We start from the raw sequence: 17,150 nt of genomic DNA on the forward strand, positions 1-17,150 counted from the left end.
CTACCCAACACTTTAATCACCCAACACAATCCTCACACAGCACTGTCCTCACCCTACAATATCCATACCCAGTGCTGTCCTCACCAAACACTACCTTCCCCAACACTGCCCTCAGCCAACACAATCCTCACACAGCACTATCCTCACCCAACACTACCTACCCCCAACACTGCCCTCAGCCAACACTATCCCTACCCAACTCTGTACTCACCCAACACAATCCTCATACAGCACTGTCCTCACCCAACACTACCAACAACTGACACTGTCCTCATCCAACACTATCCTCACACAGCACTGTCCTCACCCAACCCTACCTTCCCCCAACACTATCCTCACCCAACACAATCCTCACACAGCACTGTCCTCACCCAACACTACCAACAACTGACACTGTCCTCATCCAACACTATCCCTCCTCAACACTGTCCTCACCCAACCCTACCCTCCCCAAAACACTGTCCTCACCCAACAATATCCCTACCCACTATTGTTCTCACCCAACACTACCTTCCCTAGTGTTGCACTGTCCTCACACAACACTGTCTTCACACAACACTATCCTCCCCAATACTATCCTCACCCAACACTATCCTTACACAGCACTGTCCTCACCCAACCTTACCCTACCACAACACTGTCCTTCCCAAACACTGTCTTCACCCAACACTATCCCTACCCAACACTGTCCTCACCCAACACTACTCACACCCAACATTTTCCTCACCCAACACTATCCTCACACAGCACTGTCCATACCCAATACTGTCCTCACCCAAAACTACCCTCAGCAACACTATCCTCACATAGCACACTGCCCCCAGCCAAAACTATTCTCACATAGCACTGTCCTCACCAAACCTTACCCTACCCCAACATTGTCCTCACCAAACACTGTCTTCACCCAACACTACCCACACCCAACACTTTCCTCACCCAACACTATTCTCACACAGCACTGTTCTCACCCAACACTATCCCTACCCAATACTGTCCTCACCCAACACTACCTACCCCCAACACTGCCCTCAGCCAACACTATCCTCACATAGCACTGTCCTCACCCAAACTTACCTTCCTCTAACACTGTCCTCGACTAACATGATCCCTACTTAACATTGTCCTCACCCAACACTACCCTCACACAACACTATCCTCACACAGCACTGTCCTCACCCAACACTATCCCTACCCAATACTGTCCTCACCCAACACTACCTATCCCAACCATGCCCTCAGCCAACAATATTCTCACATAGCACCGTCCTCACCCAACCTTAACTTCCCCTAACACTGTCCTCAACCAACATGATCCCTACTCATCACTGTCCTCACCCAACACTACCCACACCCAACACTGTCCTCACCCAACACTATTTGCACACAGCACAGTCTTCACCCAACACTATCCCTGCCTAACTCTGTACTCACCCAACACTATCCCTACACAATAATGTCCTCACCCAACACTACCTACCCAACAATATCCTCACCCAACACTGCCCTCAGCCAACACTATCCTCACATAGCACTGTCCTCACCCAACCCTACTTCCCCAACACTGTCCTCACCCAACACTATCCTCACACAGCACTGTACTCACCCAACAATACCCACACCCAACACTGTCCTCACCCTACACTATCCTCACACAGCACTGTCCTCACCCAACACTATCCTCACGCAACACTGCCCTCACCCAACACTATCCCTACACAACACTGTCCTCACTCAACATTGTCTTCACACAACCATACCCACCCCAACACCATACTCACCCAACACTGACCTCACACAATACTGCCCTTTCCCAATTCTACTGTTTTCACACAACACTGTCCTCACCCAACCTTACACTCCCCAACACTGTACTTCCCCGACACTATCATCATGGGTAACAAGGGTTCTACCCAGCATCTTGGTCTTGTGCAGCTACAGACAACCAGCATGTTCCATTTGCAAGGAATTTGCTTTCCGGCTTTCTGTCTGTGTCTCTCGCTATAGAGGAACTACACATAATGCATATAACTCATCAAATTATACAATTGCATACATACAACTATGTAATTTGATAAGTCTGCTTCTGATAACAGCACAAGCAGTATGCTCTAAACACGAAAACCACCCTCCTGAAATGTGAGTGCAACTCATAGTTGCCATTTTGTCTCGTAATCCGTGTGTTTGCATCACATGGCAGTTTTGCATTTTGTCTCCCGTAATTTACAGTAAAGGGAAACCACTCTTCAGCCACTGAACTTTCACAGCCTCAGTTCTCAAAGTAAAGGACACGGGCTTGCAGGCAGAGACTAATGCTCAAAACTTTTCGGTAAGATCGAAGCCTGAAACAGCAGCGGGGAACAGCTCCACAAACACCCGCTAAGAACAAAACAGGACCACTTATACTGGCTCGTGTGAAAGCTGATGTCAGGGAGCTGTGTAAGTAGCTTGGATCCGTAATCCCTGGAGGGGTTTGTAATGGCCTGGTGAGAAGCAGGGACGCAGCGATGGCACACATGCTGGCTCTTTCCCAGACAAAATGAGGAAGATTTGCACACGCACCGGGAGGGTAAAGTGGAAAAGTTTGTCAGCTCCATGATGCTGTAAAAGCTATTTTACCACAAAATGCACTGCTGCCATGCCATTTAAAACAATGCTTCTATCTCACCATTCAGTCTGAGGTAGAAGACACTTTACGGGATGTTCTTCTAAGTGCTGCAATTTTTGCAAATTCAGACATGCTAATTCATCATAAGCGACCACAGCTGTAACAAAATATCTGCCCTGCATTTTAAGAGCATGCGACTAGAGTAATTTATTTCAGAGCTTAGAAATAAAAAAATGTAAAAATGTCATTGACATTGACACCGGTACCACACAGCGTGTGCTGGATCCGACAGATCAGAAACTAGCACGTTAGCGCTAAAGGGACCGGTAGGAGGGACTCGGCGAGCCTCTTTGGAGTGGAGCGGGAGCGTAAAGTTTGTCTTGGCTTCTCTTACCGCAGATGCAGCGACTGAGGGAGCACAAGCCGTCGTCACACGTCCCCGGGCTCCCCGCCTCCCACGGGTCCGCCGCGGGGGCCCGCTCCCTCTTCCGGGGGGACATCCTCCTCACGATCTTTAACACCCGATTTACCTTATCCATCCTGGGTCCACCTGCCTCCTCCAACCTGCACAGATACCTCCTCTGATCTGAACGCCCTCCCTTCCGACCGTGCTGTCTCCTGCGCGGCACGCTAGCAGGCAAGGCTGAAACAGGGACGTCGCTCTGCTTCTCGCTCTCGTTCTCTCGACGGCAAGCTCAGAGATGGAGGGAATCCATACCGTCATCTCTCAGCGAAACCCTAACCTGCCGCCGCCAAAGGCGCGCAATCAGTCTATCGCTCTCTACCTCCCCCTCTCCCTCTCTCTCCCCTCTCTCTTTCTCTCCCCCCCCCCTCGCTCTTTTTGTATATCGCTCCTGCTTCTGCTCAATCAGTTTCATATCCCACTAATGAGGCAGTGGTAATTTGTACTTTCTGTGTTGCCAAAATTTTTAATTGAACCCCTTTATGGGAAAATATGTGATAATGTGAAAGTGCAAAAATACAGTACTTCAATAGAAGCAATAAAATATACATGAAGTGGTCTCAGACAATATAACAAAAATATTATTTTCAACTTCAGGCGACAGGGAAGTAGATAACATCTACAATGTTTTTGATGTATAGGCTATAAAACACCTTTGTCAGTGTACAAACAATATTAGCATTCATCGACTATTTCTAATTAAGAAAATCGGTAATCTTCATTCACTTTTTTTTTTTTTTTTTTGTTTTTTAACAGAGGCTGCTGAAACAGGACATCAGCTATGTTCTCATTTCACAAAAGCAGTTTGGAGAAATTTTCCAAAGAGGTAGTCAGGGATAAATTAAGTTATGTTTAAGCAGAGAGTGAGGTGGGATTTTTGTGAATACGGACATGGGGACCAAGCAAACTAGTTATACTTCTGACTACCTTCGTTTCGACAGCTCCGTTCAGTTCTCATTTACAGTGGTGATCTGGGGAATGTCTGTGGGCATGGTGGTGCAGTGGGCAGCACTGTCGCCTCGCAGTGGCATCCTGGCCGGGGCCTTTGTGTGTGGAGTGTGCATGTTCTCCCCGTGTCTGCATGGTTTTCCTCCCACAGTCCAAAGATAAGCAGGGTGGGTTAATTTGAGTCTAATTTGCCCACAGGTATGAGTGTGTGAGTGAATGCCCTGTGATGGACTGGCAAACTGTCCAAGGTGTATTCCTGCCTCTCGTCCAATGCATGCTGGGATAGGCTTCAGCACCTCCTGTGACCCTGACCAGGAATAAGGGAGTATAGATAATCGATGGATGGATGGATGGACCTGGGAAATGTGAGTGGGAAGGGATGGCAATAAGATGTACTGGGAAGATCGGCACCCTTTTCAGTAATGTCATAGGATTACTCAGTGGGCCACAGTGAGGTAAGACCTAGGGCTTACATGGCATCTAAAGCATGGAACTTTCCAAAACACAGCACACCTCATTGTGCTGTAGCACTGGAATTTATCTGATCAAAAGTAAAGAGTGCCCACCAACACCTCTTACAAATATATTTTAACATCAAATCCCATCCAAGTACTAACCAAGCCCAGCCCTGATAACTTCAATATAACAAAGCCCAGCCCTGCTTAGCTTCAGCATGAACACCAACGCTGCTTAGCTTCAGTATAACCAAGCCCAGCCCTGCTTAGCTTCAGCAGGAAGACCAACGCTGCTTAGCTTCAGTAAAACCAAGCCCAGCCCTGCTTAGCTTTAGTATAACCAAGCCCAGCCCTGCTTAGGTTCAGTAAACCCAAGCCCAGTCCTGCTTAGCTTTAGTACTAACCAAGCCCAGCCCTGCTTAGCTTCAGTACTAACCAAGCCCAGCCCTGCTTAGCTTCAGTACTAACCAAGCCCAGCCCTGCTTAGCTTTAGTACTAACCCAACCCAGCCCTGTTCAGCTTCAGTATAACCAAGCCCAGCCCTGCTTAGCTTCAGCACAAACCAATAACAATTCTGCTCAGCTTCAGCACTAATCAAGCTCAGCCCTGTTCAGCTTCAGAACTAACCAAGCCCAGCCCTGCTTAGCTTCAGTAAAACCAAGCCTATCCGCGCTTAGTTTCAGCACTAACCAAGCCCAGCCCTGCTTAGCTTCAGCACAAACCAATAACAATTCTGCTCAGCTTCAGCACTAATCAAGCTCAGCCCTGTTCAGCTTCAGAACTAACCAAGCCCAGCCCTGCTTAGCTTCAGTACAAACCAAGCCCAGCCCTGCTTGGTTTCAGTACTAACCAAGCCCAGCCCTGCTTAGCTTCAGTACTAACCAAGCCCAGCCCTGCTTGGTTTCAGTACTAACCAAGCTCAGCCCTGCTTGGTTTCAGTACTAACCAAGCCCAGCACTGCTCAGTTTCAGTACTAACCAAGCCCAGTCCTGCTTAGCTTCAGCACTAACTAAGCCAAGCCCTGCACAGCTTCAGTGCTAACCAAGCCCAGCCATGCTTAGCTTCAATGTAACCAAGCCCAGCCCTGCTTAGCTTCAGTATAACCAAGCCTAGCCCAGTACAGTTTCAGTACTAACCAAGCCCAGCCCTGCTAAGTTTCAGTATTAACCAAGTCTAGCCCTGCTTAGTCTCAGTACTAACCAAGCCCAGCTCTGCTCAGTTTCAGCACTAACCAAGCCTAGCCATGCTTAGCTTCAATATAAGGAAGCCCAGTCTTGCTTAGCTTCAGTACAACCAGTCAGATAGATATTTTCATGGGAGAAAAAAAATGCCTCTTTCATAGCGTTGAATGCATATTAATCGAGAGTTTCACAAGAGTGAACTGAAATGAGAGCTAGTATTTTAAACTACTTGGGCAGGAGCATCATCAAGCTCTGTCACAGGTTTTTTCTTAAGTCTTTGAATGTTATCATACATGCTCTGGATTAAGCAGAATTTTATGAGAGCAATATATGTATTATCCTGCATCTTCCAGAGTGCAGGAATTGTTTTTTCTGACGAGCTCTTTGGGACTAACACTTTAATTGGATTTTTCCATAGGAGAAATTTAAAGCTGTCACAGTAACAGAGTTCAGCATTCAACTGAAGTTAATGGCTGTCATTTCTGTAGGTGTGCACATATTCCCTCATCTAATATGTGCCATTTCATTTATTGCAAAAAAGGAAAATGTGCAACAAGCCCGAAACTCTTTGGTTCCCCATCAACATGTCTTTTGGATTTCCACAGTTGGGGCGATTACCTTAATTACGCTGATTAAATATGAAACATGTATGATGTCGGGTGGTTTGGTGGTGCAGCCGTCGCCTCACAGCAAGAAGGTCCCGGGTTTGGCCAGGCATGTGTGGAGTTCATGGAGTACGCATGCTGTGTCTGCAGGGGTTTCCTCCGGGTACTCCGGTTTCCTCCCACAGTCCAAAGACATGCAGGAAGGCTAATTAGAGAGTCTAAACTTCCTGTAGGTATGAGTGTGTGAGTATATGGTGTCCAGGGTGTATTCTTGCCTCTCGCCCAATGCATGCTGGGATAGGCTCCAGCCCCCTCATGGCCAGGAATAATGATGGATGGATGGATGGACATGTAAGGGTCTATATATCCTGTGACAGCACAGGATTTGGTCAAAGTGTGTGTCTTCCCTATGGGGTACATGCTTACAATTTGGAAATTTTAAGTCAGTCTTCAGTCTTCATTTTTCTCTTTGCTTTTCTATAAAGTAATTTGCCTGTTAGGATCACATTAAGATGTACTAAACAGAAGTATATACTGTACTTAAATTAAATTCAGTTTATTTGGCTAATTCTCTGCAGTGCAATATCTGGTTCCCCATCTAGTTTAGCATGGCTCCAGCCTTATCTATCAGTAGCAAAAAACCTTCCCCTGTGAGTCCTTACAGCATACACTTTATATTACTGGTTGGATTATTATTTTTAATAGTCCAAGCTTGTCAAACGTAGGGAACATATTTGTGCATATATAGCTTGCCAGGGCCATTACAGTAAGTGACCAGTAAATGCCAAACACACCAAATTTGAAAATTAATGTCCTGAAGAATGTAAGTGTAAGCCTTAATCGTTTAACGTGCATTGCTGGTGGTGCTTAGTCAGCAAAAGGCATTTGGAAATGTTTCCCATCTATGGGTCCGTCCTTCAGCTTAGACACTGTACCCAGGAGTTTCAGACACTGTGGAAGCACAATTTTCTCCAGTCAGAAAGAACAGTATGGTTTTCATTCCATTCATATAAAAGTACTCCCTTCGATGAAACACACATTTACATTACATTTACATTACAGGCATTTAGCAGACGCTCTTATCCAGAGCGACTTACACAACTTTTTACATAGCATTTTACATTGTATCCATTTATACAGCTGGATATATACTGAAGCAATGCAGGTTAAGTACCTTGCTCAAGGGTACAACGGCAGTGTCCTTACCCGGGAATCGAACCTACGACCTTTCGGTTACAAGCGCAGTTCCTTACCCACTGTGCCACACTCCGTCCTTACACACAAGTATACTGCACAAATATAGATGTTTACGTTTTTAACAACATTATGAGACCAAAGTCAGATGAGAAATGGATGAAGAAGTTTTATGTCAGAACTCATCAAATACTGATAAGAACCACGCAGATAAAAATAAGTGCGTTGCTAAGCTTTACCATAACACCTCTCTTTAAGAGTGGAGCACCTAGCTGAATTTGCTAGCTGCATGGATGGTGACGGCAGGCTAAATCATTTTTTAATCAGGGTTGCAGTTAGCGGAAGAACCTTCACTCCACCAAGCTATTTCACTTCATGATTAAACATACACAGCGACGAACTACACGACAGCATCTCAGCGGACCCTCAAAGATGATTTTCCACTCGCAATAAGATGACTATGATAATAAGCAAACACCTTCTTGCATCTTACAGTTGCCAGGATACTGGATGTTAAATCCCTTGTAATCCGTTTTGGAGAAATTCCCTCCTCTTGAGGAATTGCCGCTTAACCAGACCCCGTTCTCTGCCTCGTTGTTGGGGAAAGGGCGTAATCCCACCCACACACTTCGACAAAAGCAACAGCGGGACAAAGCGTTCTCCGAGCCCTTCCTCTAAATCTGGCATTAGCATTAATCAGTTTCTGAAACTTCTCATGAGCAATTATACATGTAGCAATCATGAAAAAGGCATGTAAAGACATGTATGCCCCCTTATCCCTCGCCCGTATCGTTTACAGTTCAGTAAAGCGGATACACCAAGGAGCATCCATGGTACAGGGAGTCACTTTGTGGAGAAACACATTTCATGACTGCTTTATTTCCTTTCGTTAATTAAGTGCAGCTAAAGACAATTTAGAGAACTGACCACGATCTGAAAAGTATGTAATCAAGTGGCTTAATTTAAAATTCTATCATGCAGGAAGAGGCAAAAGTGGATGTGTCAGAAACCCACAGTACCCCTCTGGTAGGAAAGGAATATCAGGTCTAAGGGAGTAGGCTGGGCTTTTCTGGGTCATGGCCATTTCAGTCATGCAGACAGCAGCATCAAAAGCAATAAATGCTCCTGCATCACTCTGTTCTGCTGCTGGGAGGCGATGACTGGCAAAGCATTGTGGGTAGCAGGAGGAATTAAGGCCAGGGAAGTGGATAAATGTGTGGGCTGCTATCAGGAGCTCTCCTCGCTCATTCTGTGAGTCCTCATCCTGCCATTTCCCCTACCTCAGTTCATAAGGGATGTACACATGTACACATACACACACGCACGCACACATACGCGCACACACATACGCGCACACACATGTACACATACACACACGCACACACACACAAACACACACACATATACACACACACACACACATGCACATGTACACAAACACACACACACACACACACACGTACACACACACACACATACATACACACACATATACACACGCATACACACACACACACACACACACACACACATATACACACGCACACACACACACACACACATGGTGGGTAAAACTATCTTTTCCAGCACACTCCATTAGCAATCACAAGGACGGCCCAGCATGCAGTGCAGCATAAGGGGCAAATGCAGCTAGCGTGTGAGGCTGTTACTGTGGGCTTGATTAGTACCTGGATGAGAAACCTGGGAAAACTAGAGCCGCGTTTCCACCAAAATTACCCGGAACTTTCAGTCCCAGGAACTACTTTACCAGGAACTAAAAGGTTCCTTCAGCCAATGGTTGTTTGCGTTTCCACCGGGGTCTAAAGTCCCGCGAAGATTAGGCAAATTAGCCCACTGACGTATGAAAAAGCGACGTTGTCGTCGGTCCATCTGTCATATGATTTCTTCTGTAACCCCATACTACCACCGAAGTAGCCTACATTATTTTCTAATAACCGGGACAGCCCGGAGGGGTTTATTCCACTTATATACAACGGGTTACCAACAATGACTATATATGGTTACTTTTGTATTTATAGATTTTTATCGATTTAATCACATGGAATTGAAATATTCTTCTGCAGCCGTTTGGGCATATTTTACCGCTGTCAAGCAAAACTGTCGTTGGTAGTTGAACTTGGACCGTTATGCAACAAATAGGATATAACAGACCAATAGTCAGATTGTAACTGTTTTATATATCCTCTCAAACACATTCATTATGTTTTTATGCGAACATTCGCTTTCATGTCTTGACATCCGAAGCGACAGAATGCATTCACATTTCCAATATAGGCTAACTGGCAACAACAGCAGAAAACATGCACACGTTGTAAACAATTTGCTGTTTAATTACTTTCTCATCGTCAATTCCATATAGGCTAATCGCAAAATGACAAGAATAGAACGAAAACTCGGACTTGCGTGAAAAATTAAATTAGTAGTGGTACAGCCACCGTTTGTTTTCCTTCGAAGTTACTGCTAGCCGAGCAGCGAAGTGTGCCCTCCAGATGCGAACCATGCACCATAAATTAGTCCATAGTCTTCTTGGTCTTTTTGTGGAATTGAAGAATGGCAGAGTAAAATTACGGCAGTCTGAAAAAGCTAAAGGTACGATTACTAGAATTAACCTGTTATTTTACCCTGACAAAAAGTGCGGAAGGTGATTTCCAGTTTGCTTTTATTGTATCACCAATGTGAATTACGCAGAACTACCGCATGCCTCACATAACTGTATCAAACGTTTTGAGTCAATTACAACGGGCTAAGAAAATCCAGAAGAAAATATTCCGCAACCGAATTAATCCGTTTGAATGTTTTTTAGTACGTAATATGCTGTCCCAGCACGAATGCTTTGCATTTTATAAAACGAATACTAAAGCAAGAAAATAACAGAAGAGCACACGTTATAATTCCAAGACGTTGGCAGGCTATAACCAAAAGTAGGCTACTGCGCCGCATAACATACAAGTTTGATTTGAAGTTATTATGAAAATAAATTGGTTTGCGCCTGCATATTTTCAAACATGGCGCCTGAAAATAGACACAAAAAAATCCCGTGAGTACTCGACCAATCAGAAATGTTCCGCGCTGCAAGCTCCACCCAAAAGGTTCCTGTACTTTCGGAAAGTACTACCCCCCGAGCAGGAACCTTTTGGGGGGTAAAACAAAGCCCCCAGAACTAAATTTAGACCCTAGTTCCTGCGGTGGAAACGCACTGAGTTCCTCAAAAGGTTCCTAGTTCCGGGGTATAGTTCCTGCGGTGGAAACGCGGCTTAAGTTGCTGCTGGAATTGGTGTTGGTGGGCCAGTAGGGTGGTGATCTTCCCTGTGGTCAAATAATCCCCAATTCCCCAGTGCAGTGATGGGGACACTTTGCTGTAGGAGACGCTAAACCAAGGTCCTGACTCACTGTGGTCATTAAAGATCCTATGACATTCATTGCAATGAGTTTGGGGTTCCCCGGTGGCTAAATTCCCAACCTGGTAACCTTCCCTCTCCACTTCTCTCCCTCTGATGTGTGGTGAGAGTCCTGGCACAAAATGGCTGCCATGCATCACCCAGGTGGGTGCTACACATTGGAGTAGATTGAGCAAGTTTCGCCCCATTAATTTATGCCACACCCCATTCATTTATGCTTTGAATGGGATTTTTTTCTCTGTAGAATTGATAACAATCACATTGGAATCTATGATGGAAGTATCACCGTACTCAATTTAAATATCTCAGAGATTTAATGCAGTAACGAGCTCCGCCACCTGTGAGGAGTGCTTTCTGAGGTTCGGTTCACCTGGTGCATCTATTGCTTTTTGCAGACTTATTCACCCTGTCAATCATCCCCCTCTGAGTGACAGCTGTCAGAACAGTAGGCTACAGGTGACATATCTTGATGTCATGCACTGTGCCAACAATTTCAAGGCTGTAAATCTTCAATCGCCAGCCACCAGTGGCATGTTGCCTTATTGAGCAAATGTTCAAAGTGCCTTTCAGATGTCTGGGCAATCTACTACAATACTGTCCTTGGTTATTTTGTTCCTTTTTCCAAATTCTCTGATTGGGAGTGCTCACTGCCCATGCAAGGGGATCATGAACAAGTGACTACTTTATACCCAACAGGCTACACACTGTACTACAGGACCCAGATTCCATTGGCCTTCGTACTGCCATTAAACCAACACTAGAATTTACATGCCCTTCATTCAGACCAAGGTACAGTTACATTTCACTATTTTAAGTGTGTGTCAGAGAGTTCTCAAATGCAACGGAAGTATGATTATATTTGTATTTGCTTGGAAATGGAAATTAATTTCTTGTTTTTTTTTTTTTTAACACAAATAAAACAACTGCCAATAATACTTGCCCCAGTTAGACTGCAGTATACCTCGGGGAGGGGGGGGGGGGCACAGTGTTCTGGCAGTGAGGAGTTCTGTGTAAGCTGCATTTTTCCTGCCATGGATGGAGTGCACTTTCACCCTTAGACCAGGGGTGCCCAGTCTTATCCGAAAAGGGCCAGTGTGGGTGCAGGTTAAAACACCTGATTCTACTCATAAAGGTCTTGATTGAAGTTAATTAGTCCATGATTTAGTTAATTATTTGAAACAGGCGTCATAGTGCTGGGCTAAAACAGAAATGTGCACCCACACCGGCCTGTCACGGGTAAGACTGGACCCTCCTGCCTTAGACAGAAAGGTCACCAACCGACCATTACTCAAAGTGACCGAGTGATCATCTTCACCCAACATCAAAGCCTTTCTTTCCTGCAGACCGTAGAGTATTTAAAGATGGCAGCACACCACCCACATTATCAGTACACCACGGCTTTGCCAGACACCCCATCTGAACCCAGCAGACCATACATGGGATATACCTGGGAGCCAGGTCTGGAATGTGAGACAGTGTTTTCCATCACTTAAGTGGGAGCTGTTGGGAAGTGGGATCATTTTCATACGGCAGAATTCTATGTGCTGAGAGACTCTGCCACGGCCCATACAGGCGGTCCTGGCCAGGCCTCCGGCATTTATACACACATACACATATACATACATACAGCCATGACTGCCAAACACTGCACATGCTCATAGCTGACCATCCAAAAAGCACAGTTCATTAAAATAAAGGCTTGAGGTCTTATTCTACATATGGCTATGAACTTGTTTGGGTGATAAATAATATGAATGGACAAACCTTCTGCCACATCACACACTTTCCCCAGGCCTTGTTGCTACATGCCAGAAAAAAAACTAACCAGCAAATTAACCAGCACACCTGAGTTTAAATAGACCCCAAATTAACCAGCACACCTGAGTTTAAATAGACCCCAAATTAACCAGCACACCTGAGTTTAAATAGACCCCCAATTAACCTGCACACCCGAGTTTAAATAGACCCCCAATTAACCTGCACACCCGAGTTTAAATAGACCCCCAATTAACCAGCACACCTGAGTTTAAATAGACCCCCAATTAACCAGCACAGCTGAGTTTAAATAGACCCCCAATTAACCAGCACACCCGAGTTTAAAAAGGTCCCCAATTAACCAGCACACCTGAGTTTAAAAAGGCCCCCAATTAACCAGCACACATGAGTTTAAATAGACTCCCAATTAACCAGCACACCTGAGTTTAAATAGACCCCCAATTAACCAGCACACCTGAGTTTAAAAAGGTCCGCAATTAACCAGCACACCTGAGTTTAAAAAGGCCCCCAATTAACCAGCACACATGAGTTTAAAAAGGCCCCCAATTAACCAGCACACCTGAGTTTAAAAAGACCCCCGATTAACCAGCACACCTCAGCTTAAATGGGACCACAATTGTCAATTTACCTTTGGAACATTCCGATCAATTCATGAATTAGTCTGTCTCCAAGATACCACTCATACTAATCTAGCAACTGTCAGTTTATACAGCTGTTGGATAAAACTTTCAATCTCATTTTTTTGCAAAATAAATGAAATAATATTCTTGGAATTTTACAACACCCACCTAACCAACATTTTAACGCATTCACAAAAGCTACTTTCACAAAATATCAAACAGCTTCATTCAATCAAAATTTGTCCTTCACTTACAAGTGAACACAAGTGTTGCACTTCTATTTTACAAATTCAGTCAGGAAAGTTTGTTCTTGTGATTGGCAATCTTGCCCAAAGTGTATTTGTGAAGAGAAATACAATGACCAGAAACACACGGCTGCATTAGTTACCTGTTACATGTACCAAACAGGGGAAATGCCAGCATGAAGTATGCGTGTAAGTTATTTATTTACTAAATGTGTATGATAAAAGAAAAAAGGATTCATTTTAATAATTTAATAAATGATAGAAATAATAATGATTGCTGATTAAGCCATTCCATGGTTTAAACCATTCCAGCAATATTCACATCAATTTTAATCTCCTTTGTATTGGTATGAGTTACAAGATTGGTTGCAAGATTTACATTTTTTACAAGTCTTTCATAACTATTGAATTGGGGACTGAACCTTTCTATTTATAAGAGAGTGTAAATTAGAATGCACGGTTGGGTTTAGAAATGGCGAATACGCTCATTATGCTTTCCGCCTCCTCTTCATTTAGTCGCTGGATGGGGGGAGGATCATTTAAACACGCACAGAGGGACTGCCTCAGGGCACGCATTACCAGCGAGCCCATCGCTTGCACATGGAGACCCTCTACAGAAAAAAAGCTTTGATCTTCATACGGGATTGAGAGACTGTCTTAAAGAAAGGCTTTAGAAAGATTAATTATAATGCCTGAATTGTGTATGCGAGGGTGTGTGGGACAAGGAAACAGAAGAAACTAAAAGAAACATTATTACAGCAGGAAGCAGAATTTCATGTAGCTCGATTTTTTTGTTGTTGTTTATTTTTGTTTTGGGAATGGGGGGGGAGCACGGTTTGAATGAAATAGAAGGCCTTTTTTTCTGAAGATGTGTCTCAGCTTGCTGTAGAAAGTCATTGTGGTTCTGTGTGTGTTTATCTATTACAGTTTGGCCTAGTTTGCTTTAAATCCTGCACCACAATATGACAATAAGCCAAGTATATTTTTTTATATAAAAAATGTCAGCTTTCTGAATATCTATAATAATTAGTTCATGATGCTAGCATTCAAGTGTACAAAGCAGGTCAATTTAATATGTGATTATAAAGGATTTATAATATAATATATACACTGTATATGATTTTCACTTCTCAATTTCCATCATTTATTGATTTCATTATTATAATGAGCCAGGTAACATTATGCATGGACGAAAAACATAAAAGTGGACATTCAGCTTGATACTCTACATCTAATTGTTAAACCGGGGGATATTTCTTCAAAGTATGTCAGCAGTGTGTTCCATGTACAGTGGGAGAATATGCTGTCTAAATAATCCTTACTTGGCTTTGCTTCCTCTGTTTATAGTGAAATATGCGTGGTTAGTTAGTCTGGCCAGTCTGTCACAAGGTGGACCTGCATTGTGCAAGTGCTCTTCATTACTGCTTCTATGGCAAGTGCACTTCATTACTGCTGCTATGGCAAGTGCACTTCTTTACTGCTGCTATGGCAAGTGCACTTCTTTACTGCTGCTATGGCAAGTGCACTTCATTACTGCTGCTATGGCAAGTGCATTTCATTACTGCTGCTATGGCAAGTGCACTTCTTTACTGCTGCCTGTTCCTGTGCATTAAGGCCTTTCACAGAGCCTGTAAATGAGAGAGACTTACAGTGTCGGGGGAAATAAGAGCATTCATTCATATGAGCAACAGGGCCGGAGCAGGTGAACCTCATTCACAGAGCAGGGAGTGCATGTGGTCACTAGCTCCTGTATGATTTGCATAAAGAAATTTTATTTTAGGGATTGTAATAGAAAGAGTCCTAAGTACCGATGGTTGCAAGCCTCTCTCTCCAGTCATTACTGTGCTTATTTGTTTGAATGTGTTACATTTAATAATGGGCAGACAGCATCTAATGTACTGTGTGGTAAAGTACTTGTATTCACGGTATGTGCAAGCAAGGTTTACACCATCAGCACATTGTTCACCAAGATGCCATTTCAGGTTATTGAGTCTGACAGATCCTCACCTTGTTACTCAGATCAGACTCTGATTAAGGCTCTTCCTGCTTTTTTAATCTCCAATGTGCACATTCAAAATTAATAAAAGCGACTTTAACTGCATTAAGAGTGCCCTGGGTCGACTCAGGATGGTAATGAAGCTTGTCTCTTTTAGATTTAGTATCACAGGTAGGATTAGAAGTACAGATCTGTAAGTCCAGCAAAGTGCTTTAGCTCTGATTTGTTTTCTGTCTGGTTAACGGAAGCTGGAATCTGAGACATAATGATATTCACGGCTGAATGTCTTGTCTCACAGCCCAATTTAATCTAATTTTAGATTATTTGATTTTGGCTGAATAGATGAAGGCATTGAAAATGCGATCATGATTTAGTCACAGACGGGGCAAAAATGGGACACAACACAAAAAAATTGTAAGTTAATGTACAGAAATTTATATCATGCAATGTTAATCATACAGTGGGTGGAAACCTGGCAAATATAATTCCAAATAGCCAAACGTAAAATTCTGCATGTGGGAAATAGAAACATATGGCAGAACTAATTTATGGGAGGAACAAAACTGGAATGTGCTTAGTTTACATGACATTACATTTATTTAGCATTAAATAATGTACATATCAAGGTCATTGGATCAACTACAAAGCACAGGTTCAATAAGGTACAATACTCATTTTGTACAACTTGAAAAAGGCTTGGGAATAATGGTCGATCAAAGCCTTTCAGGTTCTAGGCACTGTGCTGTAGCTGTGCTATAACTCCAAGGAAGTTATACTTATCTTATACAATACATTTGTTAGATGACATTTGGAGTATTGTGTGCAGTTCTGGGTATGATACTACAAGAAATATATAGAGGCTCTGGAAAAGGTTTAAAGAAGAGCAACCAAACTGATTCCTAGTATGAAAGATAAAATCTATGAGGAAAGACTTAAGATGCTTAACCTCTTCAAGCTTAGCAAAAGGAAACTCGGGTGATTTGATTGAGGCTTTTAAATTCATAAAGGGGATCAACAAAATGAACTACAAGAGGTTCTTTAGGTTGAGTTCTGTTAATAGAACGAGGGGACAAATGGAAATGAGCAAAATGTAAATTCCATACAGACATTAGGAAAAAAAAAATTACGCAGCGAGTAGTCAATGTGTGGATTAGCCTGCCAGGTCATGTAGTAGAGGCAGAAACTCTGGGGATTTTCAAGACTATGCTTGATATGGTGTTGGATGCTATCTAGTCTGTAGGTAATCAGAGCACTAATTTAGTCAGGGAAATGGTGAGCATTGTTGGGCTGAATGGCCGGTTCCCATCATTATGTTCGTTATGTTATGTTATTGTTGTTAAATTAAAAGGAAACAAACAGCTGATCTTCTGCAACCCAGATCTGAAAAGCTTTATATTTTGCCATGCTTTTCATCCATGGGGCATTATTAAACATCCCTTCATGTTCTCGACCATGACAAACCGAAGAAGACGATTTGGAGTCGAAAGATTTGGGACCAGTACCAAGGAAGGCCGCAGATTATAAGACATGACCTCATATCCTGATGGTCAGGTTGCACAAATATCAAGAGTGGTGAGGCCGCTCCAGGATATAACCGTTATATAACTATGAGGCACCCAACCATACACGCACAAAAACACACA

The 17,150-nt window shown here is 43.5% G+C and overlaps 1 protein-coding gene across 4 annotated transcripts in view; it reads right to left on the reverse strand.

Moving 5' to 3' along the window:
- grip2b (glutamate receptor interacting protein 2b) overlaps positions 1-17,150 on the reverse strand; it is a 363,734-nt gene that overhangs the window by 223,008 nt on the left and 123,576 nt on the right. For 2 of the 4 annotated variants that reach the window (XM_035389239.1, XM_035389249.1), the window contains exon 1: positions 3,000-3,356. The exons of 1 other annotated variant lie outside the window; for it this stretch is intronic. In XM_035389239.1, coding sequence (XP_035245130.1) covers positions 3,000-3,144 — 145 coding nt within the window. In that variant the 5' untranslated portion in view covers positions 3,145-3,356. Of the gene's footprint in view, positions 1-2,999; positions 3,357-17,150 lie in introns of those variants that run through there. One more of the 4 variants, XM_035389238.1, reaches the window with a different exon arrangement.

The sequence above is a fragment of the Anguilla anguilla genome, chromosome 13, assembly GCF_013347855.1.
Source record: "Anguilla anguilla isolate fAngAng1 chromosome 13, fAngAng1.pri, whole genome shotgun sequence".
Classification (NCBI taxonomy): Eukaryota; Metazoa; Chordata; class Actinopteri; order Anguilliformes; family Anguillidae; genus Anguilla; species Anguilla anguilla.